Source organism: Haliaeetus albicilla, chromosome 7 (assembly GCF_947461875.1).
Source record: "Haliaeetus albicilla chromosome 7, bHalAlb1.1, whole genome shotgun sequence".
NCBI lineage: Eukaryota > Metazoa > Chordata > Aves > Accipitriformes > Accipitridae > Haliaeetus > Haliaeetus albicilla.
Window position 1 is genome coordinate 33,567,626 of NC_091489.1, and position 27,297 is coordinate 33,594,922.

Below are 27,297 nucleotides of genomic sequence, written 5' to 3' on the forward strand. Positions count from 1 at the left end.
GCTCAGTGACTGAGTGTAGGATAGCGATACAGGGAGCAAACATCCTGTGATTTTATCTGTGGTTCGGCAACTGCTTTGTTCTAGTGTTCCTTCGTACCTTTGTTCCTTTTTACCTCTACAGCCTTTGGAGGTTCTTTTTCCAGGATATGAGTTTAATCTGAAAGAACTTTTTCCTCTATTTTCCCTGTTCCTCTTTAGTGTTGTTGGATTTTGGGGTGGGGGTTTTTTTCCCCACTGTGTTTTATCTAGTCACTATACCACCAAGCAAGTCAAAAGTTTAAGGCAAGAAAGGCTTTCTATGGGAATCTGCCTCTTGGAGAAGCACTTGCCCAGTTCCAGCCAATTCAACCCACTTTTATTCTGCGCATTGTGACACATCCCTCCATCACAAATGCACCCTTCTATTCTTTGGCGCTGCACCCTCCCAACTGAACTTATTTTCTCTGACTAGTCTCACATCTCTCCATAACTGCAGCTTAAAAGCAACAACCCTCTGTACACCGAATGCGGCTCAATGGCCTCGGAGTTACAGTGTTGCAGTTAAAGATAGAGGCGGAGTCCCCTAACAAGCCCTCCTTGCTCCAGCATGTCTGAGTGTGGCTTGCGTGAGTATTTCAGTCACGTCTACCAGTTTCTCACCCAACATCCAACACCTGACAGGAAGGCTTTCAGGACAGAAGGACAAAACCTTTTAGCCATGGTCACTGCAGAGTGGCTTCTACCTACCCAGCTACATGTTCTAACACCAATCGGTCTTAAAGTAGACTTGTAGATGTTTCAAACTGACCCTAAAGTTAATATTTAACTTTTAAATCGTGTTTCTGGTACCTTTACACCAGCTCTCACTTCCTGAAAGGGAGATACGGAGGTATTTCAGATACGGCTTTACCACTCTTTGTTCTTGAGGGTAGCTATCAACTTCCCCCGGCGGCCTTCAGCCGTGCCTCAGCCACCTCCCCCAGAAAGACCTTTTTCACGCCGCTACTTTCCACTGGCCGCTCCAGCCGCACGAGCAGCCGCCGGTCTGCGGTGGCCGCTACCGCCAGACAAACGCTTCTGGCGAGTCAGCAAGCTCCGCCAGCCCTGCGGCGGAGAGACCGCGGGGAACGACGCGGGCGGCTGCCGGCGAGGAGGGGAGGGGAGGACAGCGCTCCCCGACGGCTTCTCCCTACCTGCCGGCACGGCGCTGCCCGCCGAGCGGAGCGGAGCGGAGCGGGGCGAAGGGAAGGGAAGGGAAGGGAAGGGAAGGGAAGGGCCGCCTACCTCGGGGGTGCCGGCGGTGGGGCCGGGCCGGGCGCCGCTCCTCCCCTTCCCGCCTCTCAGACGCCAGGTGGAGGCGAAGGGAGCGGGAGCCGGGCAGGGAGGCGAGGGTCGGCGCTGCCATCGGAGACCGTGAGTGAGCGAGCGATCGCGGGCGCGAAGGGCTGTTCGCCGCCGGCGGGGAAGCGCGGGGCGGGGCGGGAGAGTGCGCGTGTCCCCGGGCGGCCGGCGTGCGGGCACCCGCGGAGGGGCCGGGGGAGGAACGCCGGGCGACCAGGTTATTATTATTATTATTAATTTTCCAGCGCTTGCAGTCGCTGCGGTTTGATCCGCTCCCGGCCCCCCGCGGGGAACCTCCTCCCCGGGGTCACTCCAGCAGCGGCAGCCTGGCACTTCCTCAAACGCCGGCTCTGCCCTCGGAGCGCGGACCGGCGCCTGTTTACCCCCTGCCTCCCAGCAGTTACCCTCTGGAAGATGCCAGGGCGCTGCCTGTCTTAGAAACAGTCAGAGAAACGCCATCCTCTGCCTTTCCCCCCTTTCCCTTACAGCGGATCTATTCCCGCTCCAGTACGAGTAACGTCCTCCTGCGTTTCCACACCAAGTTGGAAGTTCAGGGCTGCGAGGGCTAAAATGTAGGGAGAGCTCAATCTGCAGAGTAATCGCTGCTTTTTTATAGCTGTGTTGGCTAACATGCTCAGCAGAAATACCGACTGGAGGCAGCAGTAGCCTGAAGACATGTTCCTGGCCTTTTTGATCTCCCTGTGCCAGGCCATACAGCTGCAACCCGCCTGGAGCCCAGGAATTGGGGCGCGTTCCCGGAGCAGATCCAGTCTTGACCTGAAGGTTTTAAGACATGGAGCGTGCACAGCCTGCCCTGGCAGTTTGGGGTGGTTTGGGTTGTAAACACAATAGTCAGTTGCCCTTGTTGCTTAGCTTGACGCTTTTTCCAGACTAGGCTTTGTTTGTGCGGCGTGCTCTGATAGATTTACTAGTGTTTGTGTTTTCTTATCATCAAACTAAAACCTCCTGGTTTGAAGAGGAAGTGGGGAGGAGAGCAGCTTTAGGGAATGATGGAGTGCCAGGATTAGCTGCGCTGAGGCCATGGTTTTCCAAGCCAGCGTGAACGAAGAAAGAGTTTCACCCGCCCCTTGGGCTGCTCATTTTCACCCGTGTCAGCACAAGCATTTGTATGCAGAATTAGACTGGGAAGCTAAACCAAATTTTAAAAGGAAAAAAAAAAAATCCAGATCAGCTCCCAAATATTTCCACTGGCACAAGAAAGCAGATGAGACTGCTTCTTTTCTGTAACAATACCAGCTTATAGTGGACTAAGCGTAGGAAAAAATATAGTTCCTCTGCCAGATTTCATACCTATCCTCCTGAAATGAAATCACATAGTTCTCATGCTTAGGCCAGCTGTAGATTTATTTTTAAAGCTGTTATTGACGGTTAGGAGCGTGACTAGTGGCATTTTGACTCTTCTGAAGTGAGTATTTTTGTTTTGCTATGAATACAGTGCAATGATAACTGTTCTCTACACCTTGTACTGCCCTCATGCTGAAAGCCTCATCTGCCTGGGAGACCATCTCAGGAGCTGTGTCTTGGACTCTGTGCCTTCAGGACAGGCCCAGCCCTTCCTCTCCACCAGGTAGCCCCTGGTCTAATGCATACCTAAGCTAGTAAATCCATGTGGCACACAGCAGCACAAATTCAAAATCCCAGCTCTATCCCAGAGGCCTGAGAGCCATATTTGTTTTCCAGTGTCCAGCACGATGTCTTTATTTACCAAGGCAAAACAAACAAACTTCTTGGATAAGGATCAATCCTTGTTGGTTTAGTAACTGTTTGGTGAAAAGGTGTAGGCTGGCACATCCAAGAACAATAGCATTTGTTCCTCAGTGTAAATGAGCCTCTTGGAGTCATATGATTATGAAGTTGCAGTTTGCTGGGTGAGGGCTGTGTATAAGTCATCATGATTTTAGAATTTCAGGGCAGACTCCCAGCACTGTTCTAGCAAAACTCCTTGGTAAGGTGATTTTCCCCTAAAGGGATGATTTTGAGCTGGACAGATTGTTTCATTTATATTGTCATTCATTTGGGGGGGGGGATCAATCTAATCTTTAACAGATACAATTTCATTGCCTTTACCTTTGGAATCACTTTTCCTTTTTAGTAGAATTTGTCATTACCACCATATTTCTATTATCCCTTTGATATTGAATTTTATATCAGTAGGATTGACACCAGGCATGGCCTAGGCCCAAAGGAGTTCAAGGAACCAAGTCTACAGATTTTATAAGAACTCCACTGAAACAGTTAGATGACTTTGATTTATGTTGTACTCCATAATACAAATACTGCATGATACATAATTTAACAAAATATCAGAAGTCTTCCTGTTGAAATTCTTAAACCATAAGACATTAAGAAACATGAATAACACCTGAAAATCTGGGGAAGATTAAGCTGTAACAGGCTGGCTGTTCAGGTACAAGAACCTCCTTGCACCTCTGGAAGGGAACATCGGAATTAACATTGTACTGGGCTCTGCCCGGGAGTGGTATCTTTTGGCACTAAAAACCTCTTTTATTATCTAATCAGTAACATAAAGATTTGCTATTATAAATTGGGCAAATAGGTGAACTTAAATTTTCACCCTGTTTCTAGGCATGCTGTATTTAACCTTTAGCTTAATTTTACATTAGTGTAACCTAAGCTAGTCTGATCTTGTCCTGCAGTCAGTCCTACAAAAGGTCGTTCCTTCTCTCGCTCCTCACCTGTGACAACTGTCCTTGATTTTTCTGGTTTTGACCTAACTTTTAGGCTAAAGGTTTTAAATTACTAAATACTTCTTTTTAAAAGAACTACAAGTCTGTTAATGTTGTTACAGTCCCTCTAGCCTTCTTCGTAAACAACTCCTAGTTATTTTTTGTGTTAGAAGCAGTCTGTGTACAGCACCTTTAACAGTCTCTGTCTGTGACTTGGGTTCTCAGGTACTGCTGAAAGTCTGCAATAAATGGAAGTCATCCACTTTATTGCCTAAACTTCAACTGCAAAGGCTGGTTTCTTAGGGTTCAGTTTCACAGGACACTGAGTGCTAATCTGGTATCTTCTCTCATTGGTTAAATATCACAAATCCTTCCTGCAGCATCAGTCACCTTATACCTACAAGCTCATTCTTCAGTAATTAGCAGAACTCTAGTGATGATAACCAAAGCTTCTACTTTGAGCATCTTCTCTGGTTTGGCTTGGCATGATTACTGTTTATCTGTCCTGGCAGGAGCCCAGTGGGATCTCAGACGATTCACCCTGCTGAGACAGGATACATGCCTACATCTCTGTGCAAGAAACTGCAGATACGTGCCTAGATATTGCTGGCAGAGAGCCATTAAAGCTATTTGTCTCACCTTACATCTACTCAAATAGGTAAAATTGCTCTCTGATTTTGGTCCCATGGGACCAAGGTGGCAGAACTCCGAGTGTAAACATTCATTTGCAGCAAAAATTACAGCTGTAAGTGTATAAGTCAATGAAATTCCTTTGTTCACTGGACAGATTGCCAAAACAGATCCCACCCACAACTGCAGGCTTTACAGTGTCCAGACTGACAGATTAGCACTGTATAGTGGGGAAAACCTGGGTAAAACTGGACTATCTCTACCCAACTGGAGACACTTGAGTTGGGGGGGGGGGGGGGGTGTCAAATAAAACCAAAAAATCCCACATGCCTATCTTGCAAGAGTAATCACAAGAGCAGAGTCTAGTTCAGAGGTAACAAGATTACATATCTGAAGTTCCAGCCAAGGCTACTGCGAAGTCTTGGCAGCATGGATGTACTTTGAGACTATGGAGAAATGCATTTGTTTCAGAGAGTGGAGGGAAAAAATCCTTTTTGTTTGTTTGTCTTGTTTTTGTAGAGCTTACATAGACCTTTCCAAAATGATTTCCTCAAGTGAATATGGGTCTCACTCCTGGGAGCTCTTGGTGACAGTTGATCATCAACATGAAGAGGTACAAAAGGAATTTTTACTGCAGGTCACAGGGGACCTTCATATTGGAGGAGTGATGCTGAAATTAGTAGAACAAATCAGTGAGTAAAGACCTGTTTAATTTACACAGTGTTATTAAAATAATACACGCAGCTTTCCTTCTACAAAAAGAGGCTCCTGCCATTTTGAAATGGCACTGCCTCACTTCCTTCTTTGTAACGGTACACTGGGCACGTAGGTGCTGCAGACGCAGGGTTTTTATGTGGCCAGAACCCCTCCCTGTCTGTGCCTAAAACCCATATACTATCACAGTGCAAACAAAACTTTGGTTTGTTTTTGTCTTCCAGTTAGACAAATATAATTGGCCTAGACTAATTATTCAACTCCCTTTCCACATAGACTTACAAGTGGCTAGTTTGTGGAGCAATAAAGGTAGCTGATGCCCTATTTATCCACCTGCAGCAGTCAAAGAGATGGGATTAGTTGTTACAAAGGCACTTCAAAAGTTACTGTTTCCTGTGCTATAGTGGCATTCTAGCCAAAACCTGAGCTATGTTATCCATTGCATATGTTCAGTAGGGAACAGCTGTGAAGAGCAGAGACTGGCCGAGTCAAAGATGGGAAATGAAAGGTTAAATGTCCTGTGTACAGTCACAGCAAGTCAGCGCTACAGGCAGTAAGAGAATCTAGGTTTCTTTAACTCAAAGCCATCAAATGGAGCTGTGTCCCAAAATAATCACCTGCACTCTGAGGCTGCAGAGTAATAGATACAGACAAGATAGTATGGTATTTGATTATTATATCAATGCCACAGGCTTTTCATATGCAACTCATTCTTCAAGAATTGGTTTTCTTCCTGGAATTCTTAAATCTAGAAGTCTTCAGTCACCAATGTCACACAGAAAGGCACCTGTCTGCTAGATTAGACTTGCCAAGTGGGAACACCATGAACTTTGTATTACTACGCATTGCTTTAGAAATACAAGATTTGTGGCAACAAAAAAAAATTTCAAAAAAACCTCCATGAAACTTTATTCTTTTTTACATAGCTTGAATTCAGACAAACAAGAAGAGAAAAAGTGAACTATAATAAAACCCTTCAGCAAAATAGCATCAAGAAATTTAAAGTCGGCAGCTTAATAATTTCAGAGTTCTTACTGCCAAGTGAAAGGTTTTGTTCTCAAACACAGATTTTGAAGGGAAAAAAAAGGGAGATATACAAGATATTCTTTCCAAAAGGCTCCCATTCAACAGAAGGACATTTTTACACCAACACCCTTCGTGATGGAAAAGCTCTACTTGGAGATAGTGGTTTTATCAAGGAATCTCTTTTCTAGCATTCAAGCAGGTAGTAAATCTGTGATACATTTCTACCAATGTCTCTGTATACTTACACACACAATTCAGCGAGCACACCAATGGTAGCTGGAGTCCTCACTGGGTCAGAAGGCTAATTTTTCACAGTATTTTTATAATTAGTGTGAAAAGCTTTCTATATTAAATAATATTTAAAGCAAATCTGTAACTAAGCAATTTGTGTCAGCAGCTCTCTTGAGACACAATTTTTACCAAGAAACTCCAAAATAGGATAGGCCTCTACCATGTTATAGACATGGTGAGGGATAGTCTCTACGTGGCAGAGCTAATGAGGAGGAACAAGAAAGGATGCAGAAGACTGAAACAACTTGACCAAGATCACACAGAAACTTTACCTGCTACTACACATCATTGGCATCTGGGAAGTCATCTAATCTTGGAATTCCCCATGAAACTGAGAGCAGCAATGCTTTATCTCTTTTCTTATGCATGTGCTTCTCATGCTGATTTAGTCAAGGTTTTGACACCTTCCAGTCAGGATTGCTTACTGCTCAAACATAATCAGAGAAAAGCTCGAAAACTCTTAATGTAAGTCATGAACAAAGTCTTCTATCTGTTCTTGATTCAGCAAGCCTTACTTTATCTGTATGTTTTCGAAGTACAAAATACACAAACATTTTTTACTTAAGCAAAACACAGGCAAGTCCATATTAGTGAAACAAGACAGTCATCTCTTGGCAGCCTTGTCTTCTCTGAGAAGTTTCTGTAGACAACCCTTGCCAGTCCCTGGTCAGTCACACCAGCCTGCCCTCCTGCACAGGCTAATAAAAGATTTAACTGTACCATATTGCATCATGCCCATTCTACCTCCCTTACAAGTTTCTACTTCTCTTACAAGTTTCTCCATCCTGTGTGGTAGAGAAGGTTATCATATTTGTTAGAGAGCTTGTTAACTATTTCCTGATTGTCCCAGGGCTTACTCCCAAAATAATAATTCTTCTCCTTGATTATTTAAAGAATGTTGCCACTGTAAAGTTGTCCTAAGTGGGCTGCACTCAGGTGAACATCCATGTTCGCAGCCACAGAGAAAAGCTGAGAACAGCCCTTAGCTGTTGTCACCAAGGCTTCAAGGCTTCAAGGGACTCACTGCTGGTTCTTAACACTATAGAGATGAGCCGAGCCGTTCAGTGGTGCTTCCCAGGAGACTGTGGAAGAACTTGTGCCCATCGGGTGCGCACAAGGTTTTGCAGGAGGATTTTCAGCTTGCGCTGTCAAGTTGTGAAGTGGCTACCCTTGTTACTAGTCCATATACCAGCACAATCCAAGCAGCATTGGACCATGTATAGCACCAGATTCAGGAGAAGCACTTTCCCTACAGATATCTGCAAGATTAAGGTAGTGCCACAGTCAGCACCCAGGTTAACTCTTCAGAGAAAACGAAGTTAGTTCCCAGTGACTGCCACAAGTATTCAGCAAATGGGCTCTAGGTCTCAGGAACTGTAGTTGCTGCTTTAATGTAAATAAATTCCCGTTTGCAGAGCACTGTTTCCAAACCAAGTTTTTTGTATATTTGCTTCATAGTTTATTAATAACCATTTTGTATTTTCCTAGAAATATCACAAGATTGGTCAGACTATGCTCTTTGGTGGGAGCAAAAAAAATGTTGGCTTCTGAAAACCCACTGGACACTCGATAAATGCGGGGTGCAGGCAGATGCTAAGCTGTTCTTTACTACTCAGCACAAAATGCTGCGGCTTCGCTTGCCAAACATGAAGACTGTGAGACTGAAAGTTAGCTTCTCTTCTATGGTATTCAAAGCTGTCAGTGACATCTGTAAAATTCTCAGTAAGTAAAGCTAAATCCCCTCTGGCAACTGAGTTGGAGCATTTTATTAGGTGACTTTGTTTTGATGTGAAGTCCTTACTCACAAAACTGTTTAGCTCAAGGATAAATTTGATGGAGTTGACCCAAGATCAAAAGACAGATATTTTTGGGTTTTAGTATCCAGTGCATGTCAGTCGTTCTCAGTTTTGTGATAACTGACGCAAACAGTATCAGAAATGTGTCCCATGAGCTGCAGGAGTACTGGACAGTCAAAGGCCTGTTGACGGTTTTGTAGGGATCCTTGTCCTCCTTGAGCGGGACTCAGTCCTGCTTATTCTACGCCATTGACTAAGAGCTTGAGCTTACCAGTCTCCTACACCAGCCTTCATCATAGGCAATTTTACTGGTGTCAACTGATTTATCACCTATTTTCACTGGCATTAATGATATTCAACTTGCCCTATCGCTTATATGTATTCACTTCAGAAGGAGCACGTTTTAAATATTCAAAACTTTTATATGCGCAAACCTCTTCAGACCAGGGCATACCTAACTACCTCACACAAGCCCATGAATGTGTTGCAGCACTGAGTCCCCAAGTCTCTACTCTTTCCAATAATGGAGCACCTCCAAGTAGAGATGAGGTTTTGGAGCATGCCAGACCTGTGTGCCTGTGATCAACAGGAGTAAGTTGAGTCTCCAAACAGCCTTCAGAATCCCTTAGTTTTAGGGTAAAATGGGGATTAAAATCCTCATTTTAATTAGATCTTCAAAGCTTAGCCCAGTAACACATTAATCTTCAGAAGGAATTTACCGCCTCATATTGACCACAATGCAGCTTTCAATTTCATCTTCTAGCAGTGGATTGTGAAAGGTATAGTATGTCTTTATTATACTTAACAGCTCTGATAAAATGATGCCACAATTGTTCAACTGACATTTGGCTGAATTAAGTATTTCTACCCACAGTTTTCTTCCAGACTGAGTCAGGACAGGAACCCTGTAACTTTCCTCATGAGTGAATACTGTCAAAAATGTCTTTGCTTACCCCAGGAAAAAAGTGTTTTTCAGAAACAAAGTGCCAGGTTTGCAACTGACAATACGTGTCTGAATCAGTAGTGCATTATGAAATAGTATATAGCCAAGACAGAATCTTGTACGTGAAATATAGTGAATAATAAAAGGCATGAACTTCCAATACAGTGGTTCCATTTCTGTTCCTGCTTATTCATAAGTCAGACATTTCTTTGGTGTTATTATGCTCAAAGGTGATTGCAGAGCCATTAGGGAGAAAGAGTTTTTCCCTGGTGTTCTAAAATACAGTTAGGCTTGCTACAAAAGCAGGCTTAAATCCTGTCAAAACTCACTCTTACAGCCCAAAGTCTTTGGCCTTGTTACTGAATTACTGGATTTTCCACGACTATTGCTTTCAACCTGCTAAAAATAAAATGCAGATTGCAACATGGAGCTTCCCCAAATGCTATTACCAACCATGGGCTTTTTTTGGATATAAACTGCTAAGTTTCAAATGTTTCATCTTGCTTCACTTCCCAAATTGCCATTGTAGATATTAGACGGTCAGAAGAACTCTCTTTGTTGAAGCAATCAGAAGACATACTCAAAAAGAAAAAGAAAAAAGACAAGAACAGCAAAGAACCAGTTACAGAAGATATTTTAAACCTGTGTAATTCTCCAGTGAGTTCTGGATTATCAGGTAATGACAAATCAATATGATTTTCTTCTTCTGACTGAAAGTCAAAAAGAAGAAGAAATTCTTTTTTACACAATTAAAACCAGGGAGACCAGTTTGATGTAGGATGGTAGTCAGAGAGACACAGTTGGCCTGAAACTAGTGGCTTCAAGAAGTTACTGAAATCTCCAATATATCAATATTTTTCTGTTGTCTTTTAAAATGTTTTCCTTTCCATTGATACGAGAAAGGCCATACCAGAAAACAGGTGACCAGCTGCAGCCCTGCACACAGGATGTGCTGCTGGTCTTTGAAAATGTGAGACGAGTCTTAAAATATCCAACAAGTTTGGCAACCTGCAAGGAAAACAAGAAATAAAGGCTTGAGAGTATGTGTTTCCTATCTCCAATACAACTGAGATATCTCACAGAACAAGAAAGAGCACTTCTGTCCCTGAGGTCACTTCACCTGTGAAAGGACAAGGCCTGCTGTCAACAGCAGAGATAGGAGATTGTCTTGAAAGAAAAGGGTTGGTCTTTTATGATGGAAAGTGGTAGACTACCGAAGTCTGAAGGCAGTTTTCCCTGGAATAACACATTATTCTTTTAACTTGCAGGAAGTCCAGGTTTCTACAGTAAAACCATGACACCTGTTTATGATCCCATCAGTGGGACACCATCTTCTTCTACAATTACTTGGTTCAGCGACAGTCCCTTGACTGAGCAGAACTGCAGCATCCTTGCCTTCAGTCATCCCAACTGTTCTCCAGAAACACTAGCGGAGATGTACCAGCCTCGGACTTTAGCTGACAAAGCCAAACTCAATGCAGGGTAAGATGCCTCTCTGAGATCGTTGTGAGCTGGCTTAACAAGGGTAGCATTAATCCACCTTTTTAAGCGTAAAGCAGAATTTGAAAACAAACCCCTGATATATGGCTATATTCATACTTAAAAACATGCTTTGATCTAGGTTTTGTTTCAGAAATACTTACTCTTTTTTTAATCTTTTTTCCTTATACAACTTTCTTGTATTTAATTTAAATTAAATATAATTTAAATTGTAACAAATTTAAATTTAAACAAATTTAAAATTTTGTTTTATAGTGATGAATGATGCAATTGTGCAGGCTCTGGACTAAATTCTGTTGTTAGATGAAGGCAAATCCAGTTTAGCACTGTGGGCACAGCTAAAGGACAGTTTGGATACCAAACTCTAAAGGCTTTAAATTGACAGTAGAAATATACATGTGGATAAATTCAATGAAGCTCTAATGCATTACAAATAGGTGACTTACTGAGTTACGCACAAGCAAACATTGCTTATTGTTCACCATAGAATAATACAGAGCACTAGGGGGTTTAGTGGTGCAAGTGTTTGAGAGAATTGTCTCTCTAGCATTAAAGTGTGGCTTGTCATTTTTAGATCTGTGGAGTGTTTAACAGTGACTTCAATATTTTCGTTGGATTTCACTGGAGAATAGAACTAGCTAGAATTATAAAACAGCAAATACTGAAATGAAAAGCAGGAGTTCTAAATATTACAGGCACACTTTTGCCCTGGCTTAAATGAACCTCCCATTTCTGGAGATCAAGAAGAAAGAATCTTCTTGGCATAGGTCACCCCACAACTAGTTACTGCTCAGTTTCTGGCATCTACTCCTGATGTTTTCAATAATGCTGGAGAAAAATATAAGATTGCAGGTATTGTGTTTATACAATGAAAGTGGGAAATCCATACGAACGTTCCAGCTTCTTGAGCTACATCAATTTTCCCCAGACTTGCAGAAATTAGAGCTATTTGTTCCCACTTTTGTGTTACAATTACATTAGAGCTCTGCAGGTGTGATAGTTTTTCCTGTACAGATGAATCTGTGGGTTCTTTTCTTCCACAGCTGGCTAGATTCATCTCGATCACTTATGGAACAAGGCATTCTGGAGGACGATCAACTTCTTTTACGCTTTAAATATTACACTTTCTTTGATTTGAATCCAAAAGTAAGAGCTTTGTTTTTATTGCTATTCATTGTTTGCCTGCTTTCATGTCAAGAAGCTATAGCACAAGGATACCAGATTTTAGCTAGGATTTGTTACAGGCCCTTCAGAGATCAAATTCAACTTCTTCCCCTCAGCTAAGGCTGCACTTTTCCCCTCTGGACACTGAATCACCATTCCTCACCTGAAATAAGATCTAAAGTATAACGATGAGATCTGACGAGCACCAGAAACAGTATCCAGATTTCCAGAGGAGCTGGCTTGCTTTCTGCCTCTCTTTTAACAAGAAAAACTAAGGGGAAAACTAAACCAACAGTATCCTAAATGCTGTAAAGGTATAAGCCCTGTTTTTGAAAATGGACTTAAAAATTACATTTATGTTCCACTGCCCTTCACTGAGTATTAAGCTCTTCTGGGCTGAAGCCCTCAGAAGCACTCAGACATTTAAATTTGTTTCAATATGACTGGGTGATTAAATACCTTTGGAAAGTTCAGCAACAGTGTTTAAGTCCCATTTGAAACAAGACTTAGTCTTCAAAAATCACTTCAATGTTTTTCTCAGGTTGCCTCTCATTTGCCTTTATTTCCACTGAAAGTCAGTCATGGTGGTTGTGTTAAGCCAGTGTTTTTACGGCTGGGGTGATACATTTAGTGAAATTAAAGCACGATCATTGACCGGCGTAAATCAACAAGAGTTGAAACATGAATTTTAGAGGATTTGGCCTTCATGTTGTTATTTTCTGTAAATTCTGTAAAACTCTCTCATTTCAGGCATCTCAGATAAACAGAAGGGCACTTTCTAGTTCAGGTTGCATGGTTTGGGGTGAAAAGCCATCCCCACTAAAATTCAAGTACATGTCTCAACTTCAGCAGCCCAAACATTTTCCTTCTCTGCCCCAGCCAGCCATGGAGCCATAGGACGAAATAACACAAAACAGCTTCAGGCAACTTAATAGCTTGCCAGCACTGGGAGAGGTCATGCTCCAAGGTTTACCTTCCCATCACCTACCTTTCACCAGCTCTGGGGCTCAAATATTTTTGTGAGGCACTTCAGCTTAATAACCAAGCAGATAATAAGGAACAATCACTATCCAAAAAATGGATAGTGAATTAAAGCAGTTCACAGCAGGATCTGACAAATGTCAATCCAGTGCAAAGATAGAGCCAGAACCGAAAAAGCCAAGAGCAGAAGAGGGGAAGTAAGGAGTAAGAGTTTCTGTCTTTTGGCAGTAGCAAGCTGTTGACTGTCACGTTCATATCAGCCATGTCACATTATTTTCACTCTCACAGTGTGGTTTCACATTTCAGTTAAACCAGCCCAAGGCCTACTACTACAAAAGGGGATGTCTTAATCTCCCCTTCTGCTTCAGCCAAGGACTCCTGATTAATTCTTGGTTGGATCAGCAAGCCACTGTGACCCTACACACAATCACATGAGCTAGTAGAAGAGAAGGATGGGAACATACAGCAGGGCAGAGGTGGCAGGAGGAAGGAAACAACCTTTATGGCTTCAGCCCAATGTTAATGTTAGATCACCTGCACCTCATCGTGAATCTTCATCCTGATGGTCGTTAATGACCTATGTTGTTCTTTTTTGCTACAGTATGATGCAGTGCGAATAAACCAAATATATGAACAAGCCCGTTGGGCCATCCTGATAGAAGAAATTGACTGCACAGAGGAAGAAATGTTGATCTTCGCTGCACTACAGGCATGTACTTGACCCAAGTTGCAAAACCTGTTTCTTCAGGAGGCAAGCACAAGCTAGGACAAGACTAGGATAGAGCCCAGGCCAATAGCTCTGCTTGGATTGGGGGTCTGCTATTTGAGTGAGAAACAATAAGCAGCATCCTTCAACTAAACCAACTAAATTCAGTAGCAGCTCACCATTATTCAAACTGACACATACCATTACGGAATCATTTACTAACATTATCTAAAGCAAACTGTACCCAGGATGTAACTTTGATACCAGTTAATTCTGAAGGGGATTACTATGAAGTTTTGCTTCCCATACTCACAACCATCCTGTCGCATAGTATTCCTGAAAATTTCTCTAATACATAAATACATACGTTCACAACAGACCGAAAAAAAGCTATAGCACAAAGTGAAGATAGGGAGGCTATGGAGTACATAGAAATTTAACATGACCTAGCGTGGCTTAGTCCCTGACTGTAGGTAATAAGGCACAAATGTTTCTTAATAATAAATTCCTTCCTTTTAAATGTAAATGGAGCTGCCAAAAAATTCACAGCCACACTGCAGAACACCACAGAACCTCGCTGCCAAGTTTCCACCTGATATGGATGGCACTTACAGCTGACAGTACTGGGGATGCAATGTTAGCACTGAGTCAGCCTTACAAAACAGGGACGATTATACAGTGAAGGACTAGAAACACTGGCAATCAAAATAGGAAACTGTTATCAGTAATTGCAGTGGAGATCATAGTGGACATACCTGCTTCCTTGTGAAAAACCCCATGGTTCCATGCTGCAGAACTTTACGCAGCTGTCCAAGACCCAGAAGACCAAATGGCCTATTTTCATATGCTGTGATTGTGTGTTGCTAATTGATATATTAACTACTTGATATTGATGTTTTATTTTAGTATCATGTAAGCAAGTTATCATTATCATCAGAGGCACAAGATTTCACCTGTGAATCAGAAGTAGATGAAGTAGAAGCTGCTCTTTCTAATCTGGAAGTGACACTGGAAGGTGGAAACGCAAGTAACTTTTTGGTAGGTCCTTTCGGATCCCAGAATTGCTTTCACTGTGTCAAATGCATTGACTCTGATGAGCCTACCTGGTTCCTGATTTTTTTACAGAGTTTCATTACAAAGTGCATTGTACTAAAATTATTCCTAATTGTTCCTGATAGGAGGACATCACAGACATCCCGAAACTTGCCGATAATCTCAGGCTAGTTAGGTGAGTTATTAAAACTAATAATAAAATATACAAACCAAAAAGCTTAAGCATACAAGAGATCTCTTGAGTTTTTCATTCTAGATCCTACAGTTCTAAATTAACAAATATACCAGATAGATCTAACTAGCCTAATATCATCCTCTTCAAATCTTTCTCTTACTGCTTCTGAGCAAGATTCTCAGCAAATCTTTCTAGCTCTTGGGGTGCTGGGGTAGCTATAATTACACTTATTAAAAGACCAGGCTCTTCATATTTCCTAGTGCTCATCAATCATCAACTCTAAACAAGAGAGTCTACAATTTTGTTTTCAATCACACTTTACTGGTTTTTTCCAATGAAAAACTAGAAAAAACTTTCAGCTCTCCCTGAGAGGAATTTCTGAAAGCAACCCTGAGGATTTATTTATTTTTTTAAACAAAAGAAACAAACAAATTACCCCTTTCTAACCAAACACGGAATCTGTTTTTTTCTAATATCAAAATGAGTTTCTGTGATCCCACTATAATATTTTGATTTATGGGTTATTTAAATGACTGCAGTGACCTCAAGTCTGTAATGCCTTTTATCACGAAACAGTGTTTGTGTTTTAGAAAGATAAAGATTTCTATTGCACAAATATTTATCAGATTCATTCTGTTAACAAATTGTACTTGTAGTCAGTGAACTGAAAATTGCACCTGAAAATTTTTAACTGTTGTCAACTGTTAAGAATTGTTAATTATTAATTTCCAATTTAGGAATTTTATTTGACATTCAAATTACTAAGGTGGCTTAAGATGAAAGGAAATTTAAGCCTTTTAAGTTCTGTCAGTTACTTGCCTCTAACAATGGAGTGTTTATTTTTCCTCAGCAGTACAGCAGTTTGCTTTTAAAAGCATTCAGCAGTTAGTTTTCATCATGAAAGATTTCCTATGTCCATGATAAATCACTTACTAAACCTAAGACATTGTAGAAACTAGGTAAGGTGTAAAATATTTCTTTAAGGGAACAACATTTTGTTACTATAATTATTTGATTAATTGTAAACCTAAATGCAAAGCTCTGCATGTCGTAAACCTAAATGCAAAGCTCTGCATGTCATACCGCTGACTCTATTCATATAGTGAACTTTTATTCACATTTATTCACAGTAGGCACCACATTAGCACAGTAGTAAATACTGCTTTCAGGTGGGTGACAATATTGTGGAGAATTACAGTATTTTTTTTAAACCAACAAAAAGCTTTCAAAAAAGTTTTCAGCAACTTTTTTTTGGATAGAAAAATAATTTTAGTAGTCTAAAAAAATTATAGTCCCTTATTTTTGAAGAATGTCACTGTATTGGAAAATTAAAAATATTTGCCAGTTTTGAAAATCCAAGGGGTTTTTTTTAATTTAAACATAAAAATCACCATTTTCTAGAAAGGATTCTAAACTAGGATTTCCAGAAAGCCTCTGGAGAAGGCAAGAGTGGGTATAATAAACTACTGTTTTCCAGCTAGCTGTCGACTCTTTGTACCATCATCTTAGGTTTAAAGGGAAGTACTAAACAGACAGTGGAATTTTTTTTTTCTTTTTTCTTCTTTTTAACTTCATTGTTGACCTTTGTAGCTAGTTGTGAAGTATTTCTCTACTAAAGTAATGCTAATACCTCTGGTTTTCCCTCCTGAATTATACTGAACCTGGGATTTCATTTCCCCATCCCTGTTCCACCCCCTGCCACCTGTGGCTTTGTTAGTGTATTCTTAGTAGAATTAATTATGATTTTTATCTCTTATTGAAGAGAGGTGGGGCAGGCACAATGATTATGTCTGACTATTAGTATCTATCAGTTAATTCTCAATTCCAAAGCAGGTATTTTTAAATTTACTCTATGAAAGAAATCAGTTTGCATTAGCAAAGTATTGAAATTAAGTAAGATAATTAAAATGAGGATTTTATCCATCTATATACCTGTGTGAGGAGCTGAAGTAACATTGCCCTAGTGGAAGAAGATGGCTTAAACTATCACCTTTTCTTGGAGTGCTACAGAACCTCTATAAACTTGGGTGCGATGTTGGTTCCAGGTGTTTGCCACCCCCCTCATTGACACAAGTATGAGTAACCCAACTAAAGCCATGTGTATGACCTCAAAGCAATTTGAGATCCACAGTAATATTTGTGAGTGACTTAGCAATTTGTACACTTCCATATAAACAAATGTGATTTTTTTTTCCTTTTAGGCCAAGGAAGCTGTCACTCAAAGCTATCAAGCCATATTGGTTTGTCTTTAAAGACACTTCAGTATCTTATTTTAAAAACAAGGAATCCGCACAAGGAGAACCTATTGAGAAACTAAACCTAAAAGGTAGGAATTTCCTTTTCCTTTCTTTCCTTTTTCTATTGCGCTCGTGAACTGAATAAATCAAGAAATCCCTGCAAGACTCAAGAAGGCAAGCATAGTAGCACTTATTCTTGGAACTTTTTCAGTTATTGAGACTCCTAAGCAGGCAGACCGAATCTGCAGAAGAAGCCTAAACAAAAAGGATTCAATAGCTTAGCCCAAACCAAGATTATCTGGACCTGGCTTTAAAATGCCATGTACTGCTGAATTCACTTAAAGATGAGTCAGATAGAGAATGTGATCTGTGTGACATTTCTATTTCCAAATATTTTTACTCTATGTTAAACAGTAGTACTCACCTCTGTCCTTGGCAAACGCACACTGGTAGTAAAGGATTATGGATGATGCAGTGGGCAAGAATGCCATAGGTTGCATGTATATACTGCTGTGCATGGACAGCTCCAAGACCTTCTTTGGGCCTTGCTCATTTCATGTGTGGGGATTTCCATAGCTACAACTAGCTTTAGGTACTTCTGGAGTAGAAACGCCGGGTGTACACAGGGCAAACACCAGCACCATATATAGCCTCCATCTACATCTACTCCTGCAGGGACATCATTTGTTCAGCGTCAGGGAAACAGTGATGCCCAGGATTCATCCTAGAAGAAACTTTTGAAATAGAAAGAAGATTGACCCCTGTGAACAAATGGCTCTGCATACCTATCTGCATATCCTCAGTAGGTCAGATAAATGCATGGTAAAACTAGCCAGGGTGGCTGGAACCTCACCAAGTAGTCCACAGCCTTGGTGTCCCTTGACACAAAGGGGAACTGTAGGCATCCTCGACTCCAGCTGAATCCAGAAGGCCTGTAACACCACCATCAACATGAAATACCAGGTCCCAGAGTTCTCTGGGATCCCTGAACTGGCCAGCTCCGTTGTAGATGTCACCTACATCCCACTGGCAGTACTAAGTTTCTTCTGCAAATAGAGTCCAGGCTTTCAAGTCACTTAGGGTAAAATTTCCAAAAGTGCCTATCTTATCAGTTCCTCTCTATTTTAAGTGTTGAGTGTTTCCTAAGATCAGGCTGAGGTTTTGAGAGCACTTGCATCCTTTTTCTTCCACATTGACTAATATGCTCTTTCAGCTCAGAGCATTCATCACCCTGGCAAGCCAACCAGGCAGTGAACCAGAACAGAAACCTCTCATTAGGCCTCAGCTTCAAAAGTCTTGGCCCTTGATCTCAAAGAAAAACAACCATTAAGTACTGTTCTTTAATATTAATCAGCACTTAAAGTTAGTGATGTAGTAATTAAATAAATTCATTTATTTCTGATTCTCTGTGATCTAGGATGTGAAGTTGTACCAGATGTAAATGTTGCAGCAAAGAAGTTTGGAATCAAATTACTAATTCCTGTTGCTGATGGCATGAATGAAGTATATTTAAGGTGTGATAATGTGAGTAATCAGACAAGGGAAAGCTTGTATTCCAGACTGATTGGCAGACTGTCTATAAGACCCATTGCCCTGTTCTAGAATTTGTATAGAAAAATAAGGATGCTGCAGAGACTTTATTATCTACGTTTAGTAAAATTTAAGAATGATGTGGTGTTCTAACAAATACTTAATGGTTGAGGGGATAAAAGGACAATAATTCTGTGTTTATCATCAGTTTCCAAGTAAAGCTGCTGGAAAGAAAAAAAGAACAAACAATCAAAAAAGTAAAAACAGGTTACAGTATTTTGTTCCAGTGGTTTCAGAGGACTAAGGTTTGGCCTTTGTTCTCTTCTTTTTTCTTAATTAGAACTCTCGCCATTCAGATGAGGGTAGCGTGACAAGGATCTCACATGAGTGTTCAATTTCAGTTTATTTCATTTGTATTGAAAAGTATCAATCCAAACTGTGTAAAAATGTTCTTTAGGTGGAAAATAGTCATGCAATAAAATTTCCAAAAGACTCTATTCCAAAGTACTGGATTTCTTTGAAAATTTAAAACCTAACTATTCTGCAAAGGCAGTCCTGTAGGTGGAACTAGCCCAATCAGTGAAGAACAATAGTACTATAGTAATTACACATCCACACAAATTAAGCGGAATAACTCCAGAGTGGTTTTATCGTGCAGTGAAAGGTGCATGAGCAGTAACAATCTTCATAAATAGTTTGTCCAAAAACATCAAACAATTGTCTTTGTTGCAGGAGAATCAATATGCTCGGTGGATGGCTGCTTGCGTTTTAGCCTCAAAAGGCAAAACAATGGCCGATAGCTCTTATCATCCTGAGGTCCACAAGATCCTTTCATTTCTAAAGATGAAGAACTGGACCATGTCTCCCCAGGCTGTCTCTGATCCAGAAAGCATAGATATGAAACCAGAATGCTTCGTCTCACTACGTTATACCAAAAAATACAAGTCTAAGCAGGTATCCTGAGCTTGATGGTTGGGTATGGGTGGTTCCAATGATTGCTTAGGGGTGAGGCTGGATCGAAGCAGCATTTGGAAACCATACAGTAGAATCATCTTGCAGTACTCATTTGTCCCTTTGCAAGAGGCCTTTTCTTTAAACTGAACACAGGGGCAGGTCTCTCAGCACTTCTTCCGAGTACTCCTACATCCACACCGCCTCCTAAGTCACTCATCATGTTCTCCTGATGATAACACTGTCCCTGAAAGTCTCTTCAGAGTAATAAAGGAAGGTTTTTAAGGACAGGAAGTTACTGTCTGCATCTTAAACAACAGTGTCTTCCTGTCCTCTTGGCCTGGGTGCCTCTCTTTCCTCTCCACCTAATTCCTTGTCCACTGCTTTTGCTGCAAAAGAGTTCAGCCCACCCATCCTCAGGACACAGTCTCCAGAGCAGTATACTGGAGCTCGACCCAGTGCAGCACAAACCTGGACCTGAGACCTTGCAGTACTGTTCTGCCCTTGTAGCTCAGGATCTGTCCCCAAGTGCTCTCTGCAGTACATCTGCATCAACAGTGATGGCTAAGTGTCTGAATGTGGCATCAGAGCTAATGATGTTTGATTTAGTGAAAGCAAGGGTATTTTTGTTCTCCAGTCAACTGAAACGTTTTTATCTTCTTGTGTTTCTCAGTTGGCTGCTCGTATTCTGGAAGCCCACCAAAACGTATCCCAGATGACCCTAGTGGAGGCCAAGCTGCGTTTTATTCAAGCATGGCAGTCCCTCCCCGAGTTTGGCTTATCCTACTACATTGTAAGGTAATCACACTGTTACAGCAATGTCAAGCTGCCATAACATGTTCACGCTCAGTGAGTTGCAGGAAGTTCTTTGACTCCCTGTTATGGAAACACTCTCTATTTTTTCCCCCACAGACCTTTTTTAATTCGAGTAAATTCCATACTGCTGTTTTTTTCTATAGCAGTAGCACTCAGTAGCTCCACTTCTGGAGTGAGACTCTCCATTTTGTCTGCCTTCATACAGACCTGTTGGGTTTTGCCTGAAGTAACATATCACTAGGATTAAACCCTTATTGACATAAACTCACTAAAATGTAAAAAATCCATGTCTTGTTGGTGTTCTCAGGTTCGCAGTATATTTGTTCATTCCAACTCTTGCTCGCTGGATTGATCAGATTTTACAATCAGATTTTTTTGATCAGATTTTATGATAAATTGGATCAGACTTTGTGATAAAAAGCTTTTTGCTGAGCATAATTTCTTCAGCATTTCATTAAAAAGCAGCAAACACGATCCCTTTTTTAGGTGAATCTGGAAGAGCAGTAAGCACAAGAAAGGTCCTGTTGTGTTCACAGCAGTTTCCCTGGACACTTACCTTGAATATGGCAGGGTTCCGACGTGCATTCTTTCTTCTTGACAAAACACCAAAAAACTGAAAAGTACTGACACAACCATACTTGGAGGCATCTTCCTTAATTTGTGCTTAACACGTCTTCCAGGGCTACTTAGGAATCATCTGTGGTGTAAATTGAACCAGCTGGGAACCATTCTCGGGCACAGACTCCAGCTGGCGTAGAACAGCCCACATCTGTACTATTAAACTCTCTGACTTCCCAAAACCCAGTAGCCTCATATGAACTACCAGATCATGCTGGTCCTTGGATGCTCCAGCTCCTGAGCTGTACCTGGGAGTCATCTGAGAGAGCACTGCTTGGTTGCTGCCAGAATTCTGCCTGGGACTCTTCTAGCAATTGAACAGAATACAAGTTCAGTGCCCAGGAATGTTCCCTGTCACTAATTTACTAACAAAAATATAGATGTTTTGCCCTATCCGTCAGCACTAATTCTGTTAAACAAACAAAGCCGACACCTAAACTGCATTTTGTAGCATGAGCAAAACACCTTGTGGCAATTTTCTACAAACTGATGAGCAGTATCTCAGTCGGGGCATTAAGTAAGGCACAAATTTGGTCCAGGTCACATTCTTTCCCGAAGGGCCAGCTGCATCTAAGGAGAGAAGGTTCAGCAACAGGATCAAAAATATTGGAAATATTAACAGCAGACAGATGAGATTTCTTCTACCTTTCAGCATGAAGGTAGAGGAAGGTGGTTTCTTTACCAGAGTAATCTTTTCCTAGCTATTTCCAACTCAGAAATTTCTGTCCCCTGAAAGTTCTGATGCTTTTATATTTATTTTTCATCTCTAATCAGAAGTTGAAATGTTAAAATGGCTGAATATTTTTGTAATGTGATTTATATTCAGAAACATGCATATATCACTAACAGTTGTTTCACTAAGTTAATAGCAATACATAATATAAAATATTAAATATATTTTGATATGCTTATATAATTTAGGTGAATATAACTAAAAGAACATGTTTCAACATCAGTGAAATGAAGCAAGGAAAATTATTGTTGACACTTTCCCAGTAAAAATATAATCAAATTCATGCATTTTGGCAGAACAGTCATTTTTAGCAGAAGACAATGAATTGGAAAGATTTCAGCCAGATCTACCTGCTTGATTCTTTTACATCTTATACCATGGTTCACCAGCCTACATTTTTGCTCTATAACAAATACAGTTCTAAAGAAGGGTCCAAGCTCTCCTCAATCCCAGGCTGTTGTGACTTCTCCCACATTTTCTGCACTTTCAGGGGAGGGCAGGTGAAACATTTCTCTAGAAATTATTGCAAACCAGATCTGCTCAAAGGTTTGGGGTTTTTTTCAGGTTTAAAGGAAGCAAAAAGGATGATGTGCTTGGGGTGTCCTATAACAGGCTGATACGAATAGATATAGCCACAGGAGATCCTATCACAACATGGAGGTTCTCCAACATGAAGCAGTGGAATGTGAACTGGGAAATACGCCAGGTAAAACTGGAACGGCTCTCTGCATTCAGTCATTACATTTCAGACACTGGAGGATGCTTTCAGAAAATCTTTTCAAGCCTCAGAGCAAAAAGATTTTGAATGTGTTGTGACATGTTATTAAATAAGCTGTCTAAAATTTTTCTTAATGGAGTCAGTAGTCAAAATTCAGAAAGGAAAATATCTCCAGTTTAAAAGGTTCCTACCAAGCTTATTCTTTATAAGTTGCCCTTGATTTTGATGGGGTGAAATACTCAAAGGTAAATTCCAACCCATTATGTTTACTGCTCTGTCACAGTAAAAATCCCATTTTAACTCTCTGTATAGTGTAGCTCATGCACCATCCTCCAAATTGTGGTGATTCAGTGTCTATTAGAGACTGAGGATACAGGAACCCAGTTTGTCTTTCAAATCCCAAACTGAGATTGCAAGGTCAGGGTGCAAGCTCCTCTGTGTCAGTATGCGGTCCTGAGAAAGAAGTTCCGTTGTGTGATTTACACCAGGATGCTCCTGACCCTGATGAAGGCTGCTCAGGGCAGCCAGCTGTCGCCCAGCAGTCCACTGGAGAGTTTGGGTTTGAAAGCTTGAAGCCAGCTCTGTAAATTGTAGATTTCTGGGGTGGAATTAGCGTGACCTGATGTAAATTCAAGCAGCCTGGAAACTGCTTCTGCTTATACAGTTTTCCACATCCACCTGCAGGAGCCAGGAGAGATCAGATACAATCCCTAATACTCTCCTGCAGTACTTCCTTTGCCAGAGCCTGTAATGCTGGGGCAAGCTGTTGGGCTTGCTTTAAATCCCTCCCAAAAAAGGCAGAATCCACAGTTAGCAATTAACCCCAGTTTGCTGGGTTTCAGAACTGACAGTAGCTGGAAATAAAAACCTGGCCCCCAAAAGCAGATTTAAGGTTAGCACGTAACAATGAAGAGTATTAAACATTATTGGTTAAGCATACAAAGAGTCGGGAGTGACATTCCTGCTCTTCTCAGTGTTCACTTTATACACCATTAGAAAAACTAGTTAAAAGCATGTTTTTGTTGCCTGTCTAAACAAGCAACAAGATTTTGACCACAAGAGGGCCCTGCCGTAGTAGAAAATTAAGAAAGAGGCAGCCAAACACTCAACATCCTGCAGATCCAGAAATCTTTACAGCTCTTGCTCAGCAGAGACAGGTACTGCTTTATCACAGCATTTGGGGTCCAGCTGTGCTCTCCCGCTTGCTCTTTTTCCCCAGATGCAGCCTATCTCTGTTTCTGATTTTGCCGTATGTGTTTTCTTTAGGTTGCAATCGAGTTTGATCAGAATGTATCTATCGCTTTCACGTGTCTGAGCGCAGACTGCAAAATCATCCATGAGTATATTGGGGGCTACATCTTCTTGTCCACCCGCTCCAAGGACCAGAATGAAACACTGGACGAAGATCTGTTCCATAAATTAACTGGAGGTCAGGAATGAGGTGAAGTACTCTCTTCCCTCTGCCTGCTTCTCCCTACAGCTAAGAAGACCAGAGATTAAACAAAAATCTCTCTGATAACTGCTAACAAATGTTGTACATGTCAATCCATCTTGTAATATTACTGGACTATTTACAGGTTTTGTGAAATATTGAAGCCAAGGTCACTGGATGCAGTATGGCAACTCCATCATCAACATTAGGAAAATTAAATGGTCTTTATTTCCCTTTTGTACAGCCAGAAGTTTTTTAATAAACAGTGTCTAGCCACTGGGTATTTCTGAATCTAGTATTTTTAATTACAACAATCTGTTTAAGCATCCAGAACAAGTAACTTGAGGATACTGTACAGCAAATTTTTTATCTGTTACAGCTGTGCAACTCCCACTGTTGAACTGGCCATTGTTAGAAAGGCCAGCATTTAGCAGAACTAAAGCTGAATAAATATGTATTTCAAAGCTACATTACTTGTCTAACACTTGCACTGGGAACAGAAAACATTCCATCAGTGTTTCAAAGTCCTACAGACTGAGCTATCACAACCCAAGTAGGGATTACACAACTGTTCAAAAATGGAGCACCTGTGTCTACCTTCATCCACATAAGCAGTTCCCTTAAAGCCAGAGAAGCTACCAGACACCTAAAACAAAGCATTAATCTTGGCAAAACTGGATTCAAAACATTGATCTTTTGAGGAACTTTGTTAATTACCAGGTTGAAAAAAATGCTTTAGGTACTATTTTAAATTATTTGCTTGTTAAAAAGGCCTCTGAGTGTAGGCTTTTGTATTTCCTGTCTGTTACTCTGTTTCACTGTGACATCTAACGAAACTAAACTGAACTTGTTCATGAATGAGGAGCTGAAACGCCTGTAGAAATTATCTTACTCGTGTATGTAATACAGAATACAAACAGATTACTCGGTGATACTGTGCCTGAGGAACAGACCAGCTTTGCCTGCTGGAGGGAGCCACACATACCCACCAAGTTGAAAGAAATTTGGTTCTACCCTGCAATGTGTAGTGATTGGTAAGGCAAGGAGAGAATGAAGCTAGGAGGATTCCTGAAACTGCTGGACAAACCAAAACTGGTTTCACATATCTGAAGAAATACAATGGACAGGTGTTGTCATATCACCAAAAGATGTTGCAGAAATTACTGCCTAATTCATAAATGTCACTGGGACTGGATAGCCCTGATTTTTCTGTCATGTCCTCTGCTTTTCTCCAGTGCCTGCCAGTAGGCTGCAGTGGAATCACTCCCAATTTGTGCCATTGTAAACAAACTATAGCTTTACATTTTGCAAAAGAAAGAGCCAATACAGCCTGCTTCCCAGTCCTCTGTATTTCCCTCTCCTCAGCACTTTTTACACAGGGGCTGAGGGACCATCCAGTTTTTCTTCAGTCTGAGAAACGCCTATAAGAGATAGTCCAAGTTCAAACACTTGCAATATTTAAAACCTGCCCAAGGGTGCCATGGGAGAGCTGGATGCATATCTTAGTGCCAGCACTTCTTCCACACACAGCCTTCTTCCAGACTCAGCCTCCTCCTAGACTTTGCAGTCAGGATCGTGACCATGCCTACATTAGAGCCCCTCATTCGGCAATGACAAGACTCCCATAAATTGTTCAGCGGGAAGCCCAGCCCCATGCTTGCCACTCTTGGAGCAGAGCTTGTCACACAACTGTTGCAAGGAAGCCCTGTAGTTGCCATCTGTTGTCTGATAATAATCTGAACACAGGAATGCAAAGATACAGAAACTTTTAATGTAGTTCTCATTAGCAGAGTGTGTGGCTCATTTTACTGCTAAACAAACATGCCTACTTGCAGTCCAAGTTGTCTGGACTGGGATTTCAGAGAAACTATCAAATATTTCCATTTTCTTTCCTGCCCCTCCCTCAATCTCACTCCATGTGTCACAGTCTTTCAAGTAAAGACTTCCTGCTGCTCTGCAAGGAAGAGCTCTGCCAGCTCATCCTGGCTGGCTGTAAGCCCCACCCTTTGTCATTTTAGCTTTAAGGGAATGATCCCTTGCTGCTGTCCTCTCTCCACATATTTTTTAGATCATTAGCTGTCTTTTCTCCGTGCTCTACTCACCTTGCAAGGCTTTTCCATGATAGGTAAGGAACACTTAGGAAAGAAATCTGGTTTTATCCAGCTGCTTTCAGCGCTGCATGTGACTGTAGCTCCGCTTCCTACAAGCAGTCCCTGGAGAGGTCGGAACGGGAAGGCACGACCCAGGGCACTCCTGCACCTCCATAATTCCAGGCTGGATAGGGTTGGCAGCTTAAGGGGAGGCCTGCACCAGCCTGCTCTGCCTGGCACCTGCACCAGCCCAGCTAAGGGCCAGCCACAGCATCTCAAGTCATCTTTCATCCCACCCGGCGTCACCCAGCATGTCCCAGCCAGATTCCAGACGTTCCCCTTAATGCGCATGAGGTACCACACCCTCCCTTACTCATGCGATAGCCTGATTAGACTTGGCTTTCGCTTGTTTGTACCACCTGGTTTATACATAGGGTTAAAGACCATAGGCTCTGGTCTGTAGCAACCATGTTACTAATTACACAGTGCCAGATGTGTGAGATGTTTTAGAGAGAGTGAAAGCAGGACAAGGGCGTCTGCCCTGAAATTTCACAATGCAGAGACAAAATCCTGGACAGGAATGTTGTTCAGATGATAACAAAAACCTTTAGGAAACTAATACCTCGGTTTAGCTGCAACCCTATTCTGTCCATCGTGCTTAATTAAACCAAAGTCAGGTCAGGGTAAAACACTACCCATGTCAGATGGCTGCTGTCTGTTCTTACTAACAACAAATTCCGTAGGGGATTTCACCGCTGCCTTCAGCATGCGTTACTGCAGCGGACAACACACCCCCCGCATAGTTTTCTGAAAATTCACGCTAAATAATCCTGTTCTTGCATTCTCTCCCTGTTCTCTGTAGGAAAATGTCTTGCTTGTGCTTGCTCTGTGGACTGACCTGCAAAATACTTCTTTTCTTTTGTTGGCTTTAAAAGCCATTCTCCAGATTTTTTCAGGATATTTTCATCCTTAACCATCACTTGGATCACGGCCAGTGAGAAACATTGATCTCTTAAACTTTACAGCCTGGTACCATCCTCACCTTCTCCTGCTCTCCCCATGCTTCTGCTTATCTTGGTGTCACTAAGGAATGCAGGGCTCATCCCTAGCATTCCTGCAGGCAGAGGGGTTTTGTGCAGCACTGAATCAGCCCCGGGGAGGGGGT

At 41.6% G+C, this 27,297-nt stretch overlaps 1 protein-coding gene across 4 annotated transcripts; it reads left to right on the forward strand.

Annotated features, from left to right (window-relative positions):
- The first annotated feature begins 1,312 nt into the window (after window positions 1-1,312).
- On the forward strand, window positions 1,313-24,510 carry FERMT1 (FERM domain containing kindlin 1). 4 transcript variants are annotated; one of them, XM_069787602.1, is made up of 15 exons: window positions 1,313-1,392; window positions 5,178-5,350; window positions 8,178-8,411; window positions 9,958-10,104; window positions 10,697-10,910; window positions 11,972-12,074; window positions 13,675-13,782; window positions 14,686-14,817; window positions 14,958-15,007; window positions 17,209-17,333; window positions 18,662-18,768; window positions 19,507-19,728; window positions 20,399-20,523; window positions 22,457-22,598; window positions 23,877-24,510. In XM_069787602.1, the coding sequence occupies exons 2-15, from the start codon at window positions 5,200-5,202 to the stop codon at window positions 24,048-24,050; spliced, it is 2,034 nt and encodes a 677-aa protein (XP_069643703.1). In that variant the 5' UTR covers window positions 1,313-1,392; window positions 5,178-5,199; the 3' UTR covers window positions 24,051-24,510. The 4 variants fall into 4 exon arrangements, with proteins under 4 accessions (XP_069643703.1, XP_069643706.1, XP_069643704.1 ...); XM_069787605.1 differs by having other exon boundaries at window positions 1,315-1,396; XM_069787603.1 differs by having other exon boundaries at window positions 1,339-1,392; window positions 5,178-5,271.
- The last annotated feature ends 2,787 nt before the right edge of the window (window positions 24,511-27,297 follow it).